The sequence below is a fragment of the Condylostylus longicornis genome, unplaced genomic scaffold, assembly GCF_029603195.1.
Source record: "Condylostylus longicornis isolate FDR11 unplaced genomic scaffold, ASM2960319v2 ptg000034l, whole genome shotgun sequence".
NCBI classification, from domain to species: Eukaryota; Metazoa; Arthropoda; class Insecta; order Diptera; family Dolichopodidae; genus Condylostylus; species Condylostylus longicornis.
This window is the reverse complement of record NW_026578003.1, coordinates 321,750-337,110: the sequence shown is the minus strand read 5'-3', so window position 1 is coordinate 337,110 and position 15,361 is coordinate 321,750. Positions and strand designations below refer to the sequence as shown.

The window sequence follows — 15,361 nt, the reverse complement described above, 5'->3', positions numbered from 1 at the left end:
AAGATCCTCTAGTATTGTTTTTTCTTTTGCATTCCAATCTTTAGCTTGAAAAGTTGAAAAAAAAATTTTCTGACTTTCTCAATACACACACTTCTTATATAGTCTTGCGTAATGTTAAAAAAAAAAACAAATATTAAAAATTAAAAAATTTAATAATAAAAAAAAATCAATGAAATACAAAATTTTTCATTCTTACATTTAAAGTAATAAAAAAAAAATAATAAAAAAAAAATTAGAAGAGAAATAGGGGAACAAAAGAAAATGAAATGAAAGTAAATTATTAAAATTACTGTAAAAACGATTTTTATTCGTTTTCTTCTGTTATCCTTCGTAAAGGATTCTCTTTTTTTTTTTAACTATTCTCAGTCCATTTCATTCCATCTTATTTAAATTTAAAATAATATTGAGTTTGAGAAGAAAAAAAAATATACGAATTTTTTTGATATTAAAAATTGAAAAAAAAAATTCCCTTTTTTTTTTTTTTATTTTTCCATCAAGGTTTCATTTTTTTTCTTTTCAACCAATTATAACTATAACATAAAGTAGGTATATAGTAAAATGATTTGCTTTGTTTCAAATTAAATATTAATTAAGATAAAGTGAATGGAAGAAAAACAAAAAAAAATTCAAAAGAAAAGGTTAAACAGTTAAATTTTTTGAATAACTTTTGCCCTTTTGCCCTTTTGCCCTTTCGTCCTTTATATATTGTATATTTAATTACTTTTAATTAATTAAATATTTAGAAAAAGAGAAAATTTATTTAAAGAGAAGCTAGCTATAAAGAAAAAGAATGAAAAACGAAATTTTCATAAAACTAAAGGGTGCCCCTAATGATATGCAATTTTTTGGCATTTTTTTGGTTTCCAATTTTTATGTAATCAGATTAAATATAGTGCTTAATTATAAATTTTTCTTATTGTTTTAACATTATATACTTGAATTATTTAAATAGCTTAATTGTGTTTGGAATAAGTATGCAGATTAGATGGTTTTTTTCTTTTGCATGATTTATCGAGAGAAATAGAAGATGTTGAGCACAAAATGAAAAATTTATACGTCAATTTCATATAAGTTTCACATAAGTAATAATTTCATATAAGTACATTAATTTCATAATTTCGATTTTAAATCAAAACTAAAGCCCTTCATTTGTAATTTTTATAAAAGGAAAGAGTGATGTGGTTTTATAAAGGGGCGATTGTTGCCTAATAAAGTAACACTTTTTTAATGTTTTTTTTTAGAAGAAATGTTGGGAAGAACAAAATTTCCGAGTTTTTCCGCTTGTTCAACCCTTGTTGGAGTATAAGTATCGAGTTTTACATAAAAGAAGAAAATTTGCAAAAAAATTGATAATTTTTTATTAAAACCCAGAGTAAAAAATTCTGAGTATATTTTTTTTTTGTGAAAAACTTTTATTTTTCGGATCCTATCAATTATCAAAATATTTTTGATTAGTTAATCTATAATTATATTACATAATATTCATAAATATAAATATTTAATTTAAATTTTTTCTTTAAATCTACATAAATAATGCTGAAGTGTTAGTTTTACATTAATACATATAGGCATACGGTATATAACTAATAATATTAGAACAATATCAGTTTATATTATTAATTTTATGATATTTTAAATTTATATTATAATAAATACTTAATTTCATTATATTTAACATTTAACTACATATAATTTTAAATATTTCGAATAATTTTATTTAATATTATTATAAAGTGTAAATTAAACCATCACCATTTTTTATTGTACAACTTTAATAAAATATTAAGTTCATTAAAATTAAATTTAATTAATAAAGAATTTTTCTGAATGTACATACAAACATACATACAATGAGTATATAATATCATTTACCATATAAATGTTAGTCACTATATTATAATATATGTAGCTAAAATTCAAAATTTTTTCATTAAAATATTTTATTTAAAATAAAAAAATAATTGAAATAAAAATAATATAATTAAGTAATAAATTGAATTTAAGAAAAACAAAAAAAAAAAAATACAAAAGAAGTCGTGATATATGATTTATTTGTATGTAAATTAAAATTTTATAATAAAAATTTTTATGTAAATTCTGTAATTAAAGTAAAATAAAAATATTGCCAAATGATGTCCAAATATAATAAATTTTTTTCTTATGTATCTATTTTTAAATTAGCTGCAAGTATTTAAAGCGGGGAAGTCCCTATTATTTAATAGCACAAAATTTGCTATTCAAATTAGATTCATATAAATTAATATTTTTGAATATACACAAACACGTATAATTGAGCTGGTTTTTTTGAAAGTGGTATAAGTCCATTTCTTTATATATTCATATATTTTGGGGGCTTGCGTTTGAATCGATTTAAAAATATTGGTCATAATAACATAATTTGTTTCTTTTATGTCTACATAGAACTCTGTTCAAATTGTGATTGTAAATAGTGGAGAGAAGGTGTCTATAAATCACTAAAATTACCATTAACTTAGCCTTTTTAAAAAGTAGACTTATACCATTTTCAAAAAAACAAGTTTAATTATTGTTATATTATTGGTATACTCGTATAATTAATAAAATTATGAAAATAAAATATTTTTTTTTGAATCCTTTCATAATTTTTTCTGAAATTGCTAGCCATTAAGTTGCTAGCTATTACTTGGTTTGAATAACAAGAAAAATACATTTTTTATGCAAAATATTATTAATTTGTCTTAATTGTAATCAATTGAAAGAAAAATGTAAAATATTGGAGTTTGGTAATTGCTTTCACATATGCTTTTCTGAAGGTACTTATGATGTGTAATAAGTTTATTTATTAATTTCTATTTAAGTATTTTTAATTGTGATCGCATTATCTTCAATTATTGTGAGAACATTTGAAACATTATGCAAAGACTGAAACATATTATGTCAAGTCTACGATATGTCAATAAATAATAACGTAAATAATGATGTAAATTGCATAAATATATAAGCAAAGCCTAAGTTAAGCATGCTTGCATTTCTATTTATATGACTAGCAAAAATAGTCGAAAATAATGGTATTCTTTGGTTCTAATAGAAATAGAGAGCAAGGATTTTTAAACATAAGGGTTCAAGTAGTTATGAAATTAATTTAACTATTGCGTCAATTCAATTCTAAAAAATGCAATCAAAATTACAAACTGTAAATAGAATACAAATAAGCAATCAAACAGTTCCAAAATAAAAATTGTATGTCTGCCTGAGTCCTAACACTAAATTTTATTAAAAAAAAAACAAAAATTTAAAAATTGAAATCATCTGGCAATACCAATTATTATTATATCTAAATTTCAATGAATCAATTTTGAATTTTTAAAATAGATTGTTTTTTTTTTTTCCAATTGAAAAATTATGAGCAAATTAATAATTAATAATAAATAATATAAATGTAAATAAAGTGTAAATATAGTGTATGTATATAATGTATGAGAAAAAAAAAATAAATATACTATAAAATAACAAATAATAAAAAATTAAAATTAAAATTTGTTATGTACATAATATTCTAGTTATTTTTTTTTTGTTTTATAGAAATAACCTGCATAATAGTAAATGGTGTTTTCATTTCCTCATCTAGAGTCCTTTGATATAAATTTTGTGGGAAAACAGGTGGTAAATCATTAACATCACGTATTTTAATTACAATCATTGTTTCTTTCTCATTCAAACTATCGGAAGCAACTAATTTTAATTCATACTGTTATATGTATATTTTTTTGTTACAGTTATTCATATATGAATATAAATAAATTATTGTTATATTGTATATATGTGCGCAGTACCGGTTTACATAACATTTGTATGCAAATTAAATTCAAAAATTTTTTTTTGTGATTTATTTTAAAAAAAAAAAATATAAAAATAATAAATTAAAATATTGTTTTTGTTCCACCATTCAATTATTATTATTTTCAACAATAAGTTTTTTGTTTTTATTAGGAAAGTTGTTGGTCCACCGGAATTTCACATTTAATGATGAATGTTAATTAATTCAATAAAATTGTGATGAAAAAGGATTTCAACCAAAAAGAAACAAAAAATGAAAAATAAAAGAAAAAAAAAAACAAACAATTACCAAATAAATTTTTTTTTTTTTGCAAGTTTTCAAATAAAATATAATTAAGTAAGAAAATAAAGTAAAAAATTAAAAAAAAAATATTAAAGTTTAAAATTTTTTTATTAAAATATAATCAAATATTGTCTTTTATGTTTGATATACACATGAATACAGAATTTCTCTACGTATACTTCAGTGTCGATTTATAAATGACTTAAATTAAATATAAGGTATGCGTAGTTGCAGTGACTACCGACATAAATTAAGAACAATAAATTTTTAGCTTAACTGTTAAATCTTAAATTAGAGCTTATTCTCGACTAAATCTAATAATATACAAATTTGTTTTGTAATTGTTTAGATCAATTGGAGATCAGATCAACTCTAATAAAGAAGTATAAAAACTCTTTACAAAATATTTTTATAATATAGAATATTTTCTTGTTAGGTCGCTTTTAAGAGCCCTATACATATCAGCATTTATCTGTTTACGTATTGCAATATTCACTTTGTAAGCAATTTGAATACTTTCAGGCGAATAAAAAAACGTATAAGGGCATATTGCTTTTCGGACTATGAGGAATCGAAGTTGAAATTTCTGAAAATTGTCTAATTTTTACATTTTTGCTTATAATTCGGGAAATATGAGCGACAAATATAATTTTGTATACTCATTTTAAAACCCTTGCAATTCCAATTTTATTGCATATTTTTAGGGGAAAAAAAAAATTTTTCTTTAATGAAAAATGCAAATTTTTTTTTGTAAAAGATTAAAAATGTTATTAATTTTTGATTGACGATCGCACATAACATTTTTATTAGAATTGAAAAGAGACTTGTTTAAGAAAATTATCATTTTTAGTTAAGAGTAAAATTATAATTATTTGATGCACGATATCTCCACAAATATTCCAGAAAATGATAGTAAAGACTTTATTAAATTTGATAAATTTTCATTTAGTATAAAATAAATATTAAAAATATTTTAATTACCGGTGCATAGGTATAATATAGGATTTAATCAAAATGCACGAACACTAATTATCTGAATTTTTTGAATATTTTTTTGCTTTATTTTTATTTTATTCAGAACAATTTGCTTGTGGTTATATTCCTTTGAATATTTAATTAATTTTGATTGAATTGCAAACTTTATGTGAAAGAAAAATTAATATAATTTTTTTTATTCAATGGAAAAATTCATAACATTATTAATAATTTGATAATATGAAAGATTATACTTTAAAATGATTTTGGCATATTATACGAGTATCCTTACCTATAACTTATACGTATTATTATGACGGTAAGTATAAAAAAATTGTTGTATTCGAATTCTACGTTCAATCAATTTTTTTTTCAATTTTTTTTTGGAAAATTTTTTCATGTTAAAATTTTTATTTGTAAATATTTTTGAATTGAAACTCCGCAGTAATTTTTTAATACAAAAATAACATTTTTTTATAGCAGCAATATTTTTTTTTAATTACAATAGTATACAAATTCAATTTTGAAAGCATAATTTTTTGATTATTCAACAGTCAACACCGAATTTAAATAATCATAGAAAAGTTCTAATTATTTCTCAATTTTTATTTCTGGAGAAATCTAGTTTTGTTTATGTTTTTCATATGAAAATTAAATTATGCAAACATAGTTTTAATTTTTGTTAGAAATTTACATAAAAATATTTTCAAAAAATTTTAATTATATTTTTTTTAATGTGGTATATTTTTAGAGATTTTGTTGTTTGAGTTTTACAGGCTCTTCAAAAAATGTTATTCCAAAAACAATTTGAAAATCAAAAGTCTTATTAAAAATTTTAAGAGTGGAATAATAACAATTGTTCAAACGTATTAAAAATTGAGAATGCAATAGTCATGACTTTTTATGATGTCGTGTGCAATTTTAAAGAGAAATAACAAAAATAATTTTTCAGAATACTGACGTAACCCTCATTTATTTGCCTTTCTTTTTTTTTATTTTTGAGAAAATTTCTGTTATTGCTGCTTATTTTTAAATCGGAATAGTTTATAACACAATGAATAAAATGTTAAAGATTTATCTTAGCTTTGTGCTGTTTCAGTTATTTGAGAATGTTTATTCTCTTAAATTATGCGATACTTGTTGCTTCAGTGGCTCAAAATGAAGTACGCTACATGTTCAAATATTTGTCTACTTAGCACTGTACAAAAATAAGAGTGTGGTTGTTTCTTTTTTACTAACTTTGACAATTTCATAATTAATTCATACCATTTCATAATTAATTCATATATCTTTTAAATTTTCGTCTTTAGTTAAAATACAAGAACCTGCTAACAAAAATTGCATTTTCAAATTGCTGGTACATATGCAAATTACAACAATTTTTATTAAACATAAAATTTAATACAAATTTAAAATTCGTGTAAGTATACACCGTATATTTGTATATACGGTGTATATGCTTCCACGAATATTATATTTATTAAAGATATTTATTTTAATATTTTAACAAAAATAATTAAAAATGAGAAAAAATTTAAATAAATTACTTAATATAATTTATTAAGTATGAGCGATGAATTTTATAATAATAAATTAAATTAATTGACGTTGTAAATTTTATGAATGAAAAAAAAAAACATTTAAGTTATTTGTACCTACGGCATTATTGATTATAGAAATAACATTAAAAATAAAATTATTTATGGTATGCATTTTATAATAATAACAAATTATGGAAAATTTAATATTATAGTAGATAAATATTTTAAGTATATCTATATATGGAATGGATAGGAAATTTAATTATTCTTAATTTTTTCATTATTTTTTCAGAGTTCATTGAATTTTGATTATTAAATTTTTTATTTTTTTAATTGATAGATTGACATTCATTTAAAAAATATTATAGAGAATTCATAAATAATAATCGATAAAGGGGTAATAAATTTTTTTATATATATATCTTTAATAATAATTATTAAAATAATTATATTATGCCCTACTTTTAAGTTTGTCTTGTAATTTAATTTTTAAAAACAATAAAAGCGAAATAACATTATGAGGCGCTCAGCGCATTAGTGACCTATCTAACATTTTTTACAAAAATGAGGTATTATGTGCAATAGAGCTGTAGTCGTCTAAATTTTCTATATTTATTCTTCTTTTTATAAAATACTTAATTTATTATTCTTTTCGCTCTATTTTGACATAAGTTTTACTTTTGCCTTCTAAAATTTTCTGAAAAATTAAATATTTAAAACTTTAATCGCAATATACTCAAAATATCATTTTTTCAAGTAGGCCAATAATGCAATGAGCGCCTCATTTGTAAATATTATAAATTGAAATTCTGATTATATTTACGGCAAGATTTCAGAAAAGAATTAAAATTAATTATGTTCAAGTTTTTTAAGCATCAAAAACTTGGAATTTTTTTCTTGTTGTATTGAAAGAGATACAATTAATTTGACTTAAAATTGTTAATAAAATAACATGAATTCAATTGGCTGTTTAGCTTTTTATGTGCTGAAAACTAGGTACGTTTTATAGAATTTTAACTGTCATTGATCATTTAAGAAATATTGACAATATTATTTAAATAATCAATGATGTTGGAGGGAATGATTATTACTATTACATTAGGAAAATGTTTATTAATGTTGAATGTAAAATACCATAGTGCTATTAGGTCTAACGAAATTCTATAAATTTTCTTCTCTTAAAACTTAAAATAAAAATACCTGCACACAATTTCTTTTAAATTTACCATTATTTTAAAATTTTATAGTAAAAATATTTTTTTTATTCTCTTTTCTATATTATATGCACAAATTTATTATTATAGATCGAGGTCAGAGAATGAAAAAAAAATAAAATTTAGCCCTTTTTTTTTGTGTTACATAAAATTTTATTTTCTTATTATTTATGTATTTTTTTATTTTTTAAATTTATTACTGGTTTAATACTCGTTTATTAATGGTTATTTCTCTTTTTTTTTTTTAATTTTTATATCGTTTATGTTCAATATGTTCTTAAATTTTTATGGTTGTATAAAGTAGAATATTATTAGTTTACATACATATATAATTTTTCTTGTTTATTTTACACTAGAGTGCTCATTTAAATGAGAAATGAATATACAATACTTTTTTCTCTCTCCCTTTATAATGTAAGTTTTATGTGCATGAATTGATATTCAATATAAAATACTTTGAGAGAAAATATAATAGTAGGTATAAAAATATTATATGGAGAAAACAAGAAGAGAAATTTTAATTATTAACTGAAAATAAGAGAAAAAGGAAAAAGTAATAAAAGCAAAAGTATTTATATGGGTAAATAACAAGAAATAATTACCAATATTACAACTCTTATGGGACAATGAATATTTTTATTCATATTTACAATATCAGTATAATATATACTGTATATTTTTAAAATATGTATAAGATATTATAAGGATTTCAATAAGTTACGTGTACGTATGTCAAGTTTATTAAAAATTTCAGTACAAAAGAACATATACATGTGTATACAATAAAACCTAGTACGAGTAGAACATAAAATACATTTTGTTATACATATTATATATTAAGGAATTGGAATGCAATGAAGTTAAAATCCTTCATAATAACTTTTATAATTAAGTAAATACTTATAGGTACTACAGGGCGGAAAATAATTTTTAAATAATTTTTTATATATTACTAAGCCTCGCAATTATAAAATTTATGAGTACCTATATTTTTCAATGTCAGTATATTAGCGAAATTATAAGAAACAGTTTTTTCAGAAAAAAGGCAGTAATAACTTTGATTGAGTGCATTTGGAAAATAAAGAAGTTTATCTATAATTTCAATAGCAACAATGTTATACTATATTTAGTTAATAATTTTTTAATGTTTATAATTTGTTCTTACAATTACTGACCGTAACCTGAATTTTTGATTCAGATTTTATTTTGTGATTCTTATTTGTGATAACAACACACTGTATGTAACATTATATAATTAAAAAATAAATTTTGGTTCATTAATTATTATCAAAAAGTATTTTTAAAAATTTTCCAAAAAAAAAAAAAATAATAAGAATCATTTTATTATCCTCACAATTATTATTATTTTTCTGAAATTTACTCTGCTTATTACTACAATATTACATATATATATATAACGAGAATTCCAATATATTTAATAGGAACCTTGTTTTAGGCAAGTATATATATACACTTAGGTATATATACAATATTATGTACCTACATAATAAATATTACATAAATTTATGTGTGTATTTATACATGAATAATTATTGTCATAAAATGGTAAATTATTTCATTTTTCTTTTTGATATTCAAACTTATCCTTTTTTAACTCATAAACAAAAATAATGTTTACATACTCGTGTAAAACACACATATTATATTCTCCTTGTATTATAATATTATAATATAATAATAATAACTATATTTTTGGTTATACTCGTAATGCAAAATTTAAGGTACAAAAAAAAAAGGGAAAAGGTTACAAAAATTATTCCGATGAACAATATTCATTTCATCAAAATTTTATTATAAAAAATATTATAAATAATTTTTTCTCCTACATGTTCTCTTACAGCTGAAAGAGTACATTGCTGTACACAAGAGCATATTACATTGCTGTATACAAGAGTGTATTGTTATGAAAGTATTAATATTATTGTTATTTTCATAACATTTTAGTGGATAGCTGTTATCCTTTTATTATTATGATTTAATTAATAGGCAAGTTAAAATAAAAAATAATGAAACTCTTTAATATTATAATATAATATTGCAATATTTAAATTATTGTGTATATTATGTATTATAGCATACATTTTATGGTTGTGCATGAAATTTTTATATCTATTTATATATACGCTAAATATTTGGCATACAAATATTATGTAGTACAAAATTATTTAATTATTGTACTGGAAAATAAGTACACATCTGTATATAAATAATAATGATATATGTATACATATATCGGTAATTATTAAAAATTATTTATGAAAATACAAGGTAATAAAGGATTAAAAGAAAATAACGAAAAGAATTAATTGAATTTTTTGTTCCTTTCCATGATTTTTTATTTCTTTTTGTTTATTTTATTGTTATTATTGTTATTATTGTTATATAATATATTTATATTATGTTAATTAATCAGTATTTTAACCTTTTGTATTCGAATCTGATTTAACTTTGATCCTTGTTCATTCAGAAAAAAAAAAACGAAATATTTTGTGGAAAGAAAAAACAGAAAGGAAAATTTTATTCCTTTTTTTATAACGAATCATACATATAAGTAAGTAATAACACGCTTAAGTAGGTTTTGACATACAAAAAAAAATTAAAAGAATTTTTTTTATATTTGAAATTTTTTTTCGGAAATTTTCAAAAAAAAATGTCAAAATATTTTGAAAAAAATAAATTTCAAATTGATATTTTCCCTTTTTTTTCTTGATAATTAATAAAATAATTGAAGAAGAAATAAAAATTTGTTCATAAGGTTTTTGGGCAATAATTATTACAGCTATCGGAAAAGTTCACATAAAAAATATGAAAAAAAAATTAAAATCTTAGAAAAAAAGAGAACCAATTTTCGAGCGGAAAAAAATATTATGGTAAAAATACAATCGCAAAAAATGTTGCATGTAATTTAATTTTTTAAATTAATTCTCTTTAATATTTTTGTATAAAATAAAAAAACAACATTTTTTCGTGTTAATTTTCAAGAAAAGCCATACTCGAAAATAAATTTTGCATCTTGTAATTTGTAAAATCTGTAAGTTTTCATTTCATTGTACAGAAACTTATAATGTACTTGTATTAATGCAAATATTTTTGAGTGTTCTGACAAAATTCTTGTAATTTTTTGTTAACTATTAAATTGTTATATAATATGAAATTTTTCATAATTGAATTAAATGCAAATGAAATTTTATTCCAATGAATTTCTGTAAAGTGCAGTTGGTTGCTATTTTAACAGAAAATATTAAAATTAAAGTTTACAGTGTAAATTAAATAAGAATAAAATTTCATATAATTTGTTCTGTTAATATTTAACTTTGAATTTCAATTAAAATTCCAAGATACATTTGACATAATAGTATTTAAGTGAAATACTATATTATTAGTTTGAAATTATATTAAAAAATTATAAAGTTACCACTAAAAATCTGACGAGAAATAAACAAAAAAATTTCAAAATTAAAGAGAATTCTCTTTCTCATGCACCAATTCACTGTCATAAGAATAAAATATTTATAAACAATGTGATTGTAGCTTGTATCACATTAAAGTATTTTAAGAGTAATTGATATTTTACTCTTAAAATAATTAAGATGTAAGAATAATAAACATTTCATATTATACAAATTATTATTAGTTATTGTCTAACACGTATTTGTATATTTGTAGCTTTCATAATAATTTCATAAAAATTAAATATTCCGATTAAATTTATATTATATAATTTAAATTGAATAATGTAATTTTATTTTAAATATTGAAAACTTTTACTAAATGAAATAAGACAAAACACACACATTCAAATGAAAATAAAAAAAAAAAATGATATTGCACTAATGTCTAATAAAGCACAAAATTTTCTTTAAATGAAACCGCAATTTAAAATCAGGATTTGAATATTTTATACATTTAATTTTGAAAATTTCAAATTTGAAATATGAATATTTTAAAAAATATCGTAAAAAATAATAAATTATTTAAATATTTTCAGCTAAAACCGCGTTTTTCTTTATGAAAACTATTAAAAATTCTGATAATAACAATTTTTAAAATTGAATTAACTTTTGAAATTCATATTAATAATTGCAATATTTCAAATCCTGTTTTATAAAAAATTAAAAATTATAAATAGATAATATTGAAAAAAATTCTAATTTTTGTACATAATTTCAAATAATTTGTAAATATTGTAATAAAATATTTAAGCATTTAATTATAAAATAAAAACACTCTTGTCACTACAAAAGCAAAACCATTGATTTTATCTTATCAAAAATATCCTTGAATTTCATAATGTAATAATAAGATTTTTAAATTAAATTCAGCTCAAACATAATTGAAGTGATATAAGCTGGCAATCGTTTCAAATTTGAATGGAATTCAAAAATTATATAATGTATAAACAAAATGAAATTCAAGGCACTATGAATTAAGTAATTCGGCTACATTAAAAAAAAATTGATAATTAATTTTTATGTATAAATGCGAAGAAATTATTTAAGTATACGAAAAATTTATGAACTCATGAAAATTATTTTCAAAAAAAATTTAAATACTTTTTAAATAAAAGACAAAAAACTTCTATAATAAGAAAAAAAAAACACAAAACAATAAAGCATAATTTTTGCTTTTTATATATTTAAGGACCTGTAAAACACGTTTCGGAAGATTACGATCATCTTCTTCTGTTATTTGTGTACGATATGTTGGACGTTCAAATACAGGTGGATTATCGTTGACATCTTTAACATGTATAATAACTGTCGTATAATTTTCCTTAAGATTATCTGATGCCGCTAATCGTAATTCATACTATATTTATATATATATGGGTTTTGTTTTTCATATATATATATATATATTTAATAATTTTTATTTGATATATGATTAAGGTTTATTGTGCGAGGTTAATTTTCGTATATTTTTCAAAAATTCATACACGAATGCAATCAGAATAATAAAGAAGATAGAAAAAAAAAATTTACATTATTGTTATAATTTTTTTTTTTGCTTATAATCTATTGTTTGTTTTTTTTTTTTTATTTATTTTAAAATTTTATTAAAAAATCATTAAATTTTTTTTCCTTAAATAAATATAATTATAAAGTAAATAAAAAAAATATCATAAAAAAAATTATATGTATATATTTTAGCAATAATAAAAATATTATAAAAAATAAAATATATAAAAAAATGTCCTTTTTTTTGCAGGTATACTCTGTGTTTTTTTTATTTTCTCCCCACCCATATTCAATACAGAAAAAATATTATTAATACACACTTGTATTTATATGTTGTGTATGTAATAATAATGTTGAATTTAATATTCAGTACATATAACGTAGGGTAATCGAAATGACAAGTAGGACTATCATTGCACAAAGAAAAAAAAAATTTATGATATATTATTAATATGTGTAAAGGACATTAAAAGTGATGAGACATTTTATTTTATATGAAAAATATTTTGATATATTTTTGACATTATAAATTATGAAAACATCACTAGTTTTTTTTTTTTTTCATTTTTTCTTTTATGAAAACAAAGAAAATAGAAAATGTTGAGATGATTTATTATTTTTTAAGGTAGCCAGCAATATGTTGAGCTAAAATGCTAAAATGAAAACAAAGAGAATAACAATTTTGGTTTTTTCTAAATTAATGTTGTTTAGTGAGAAGAGAATAAGGTAGAAACAGTTTTATGTATATGTACATACATTTTCGAAATAAAAATAAGTAAATTTTTTATATCTAAAATAATTATTTTTTAAATTAATTAAATTTTCTACCAATATATCAATTATACTGTAAGAAATATTTAAGTTAAATTCACTGCAATATTATAGAGGAAATGTAAATACTCGCAATAATTAGGAGTGATAGGAGAGGAGAGGAGACATTAGGAGTGATAATTTACACGATCAAATAATCAGAAAATTGGAGTAAACCTTGAAATAACTTTAATATACAAAAAAATTATACTTTGTCATTGAAAATTATTCCGCTACTCCATAACTTTACTCCGTAAACGTTACTCAATAAATTTATAAAATCATCTATTTCGGAGTAAAATAAATTTTCTCTCTCATTTGTTGCATAATTTAATGTTTCATAACATTTATTAATTTAATGGTTTTCGAGTAAAGCCACAAATTATTAAAAATTTTACATGATTTTATCATAATTTTTCCCGTTACTGGATGTAAAGTGTAAAAATTTTCAATCAATTCGAGCATAATTTATTTTACAACAAGTACAGTGAAAATTCTATAATAAATATATTTTGAATAATTATATTTATTATGGAAACTTGCATATAACTAAAATTTTAATAGAATTTTTAAATTGAAAATAAATTAATTATAATTTATTTATATTTGATTTTGAATAAATCTTAAGAATTTTCTTTTCTAAAAGCATTTTTTTTTTCCAGAACAAAAGCAAAATTATTATTTAAATTGTGCCAATCGTAAAAAAAAAAATCTTATATAATTTACCCATACCCGATTACCCATAGGCAATTTTATATATTCATTAATTCTAATTTTATTTATAAATTTCAAATTTATTTTCTAAAAAATTAAATAAATTTATTATAAAACTAAATCTAAATATATAATATTTTCAGAAGAATATTAAGATTTTAAAAATAATAAAAAAGATTTTTGTATACCATGAAAATATAAATTTTTTTTTTTATAATTAATGTTATTCATAAATAAAAGAAATATTATACACAAGTGCACATACATTTCGATATTCTTTTGTTTGTTTTTGTTTTTTTAAGATTTGAAAATAATTTAAAAATTTAAATAATAAATAATTTTATATTTAATGAAAACTAATATAAAAAACAAAATGGAAAAATGATTCTTCTATTCTTATAGAATTTTAGAAGAATGAAAAAAAAAGAATGCTAAAAAATTACGTATACAAAAATATATATGTATGTTGCATATCCGTAGGATGAAAAAATTATATGAGCATTAGGAAAATTGTTTATAAAAAATATTTAAAAAATTTTCTTTAAATAAATTCATAAAAATTTTTTAATCCGATTTTACACTCCGCAAGATTATTTTTTTGATTATATTTTTGTATGTGTAGAGCAAATTTTAAAATATACGAGCAAAAACGAGTAAACTTTTTATTTAAACAAAAAAAAATAAGGTTTGTAAAAATTTTTTTCTTTCTAGTTTCTAAATTTTTATTTCAGTTTAAATTTAGAATCCTTAATAAACGTCCCGGCCAGGTCACTATAAAAATTATATTCAATATTATATAACTTAATATGCAATACTAATAAATATTATACAAGTAATTTCCAAATATTCATAATATTCGATACTAAAGCCTAAGAAAAATAAACAGTAAATATTAATAAATTGAAATATTTAATATAAATAAACACTACGGTAGACTAGTCACCTACCTAGCTAACTCTCTATGACTATAGAAACTAGGGCATGATAGATATCATGCACTAGCCCTATACTCCTCCTAGGAGTGAAGAA

General features: G+C 20.1%; 1 protein-coding gene across 1 annotated transcript in view; it reads right to left on the bottom strand.

Moving 5' to 3' along the window:
- LOC129608779 (neural-cadherin) overlaps nucleotides 1–15,361 on the bottom strand; it is a gene marked incomplete at its 5' end in the record, with an annotated part of 114,207 nt that overhangs the window by 81,240 nt on the left and 17,606 nt on the right. Inside the window, one exon of the mRNA XM_055520490.1 lies at nucleotides 12,495–12,659. Within this exon, the coding sequence (XP_055376465.1) occupies nucleotides 12,495–12,659 (165 nt within the window). The remainder of the gene's footprint in view (nucleotides 1–12,494; nucleotides 12,660–15,361) is intronic.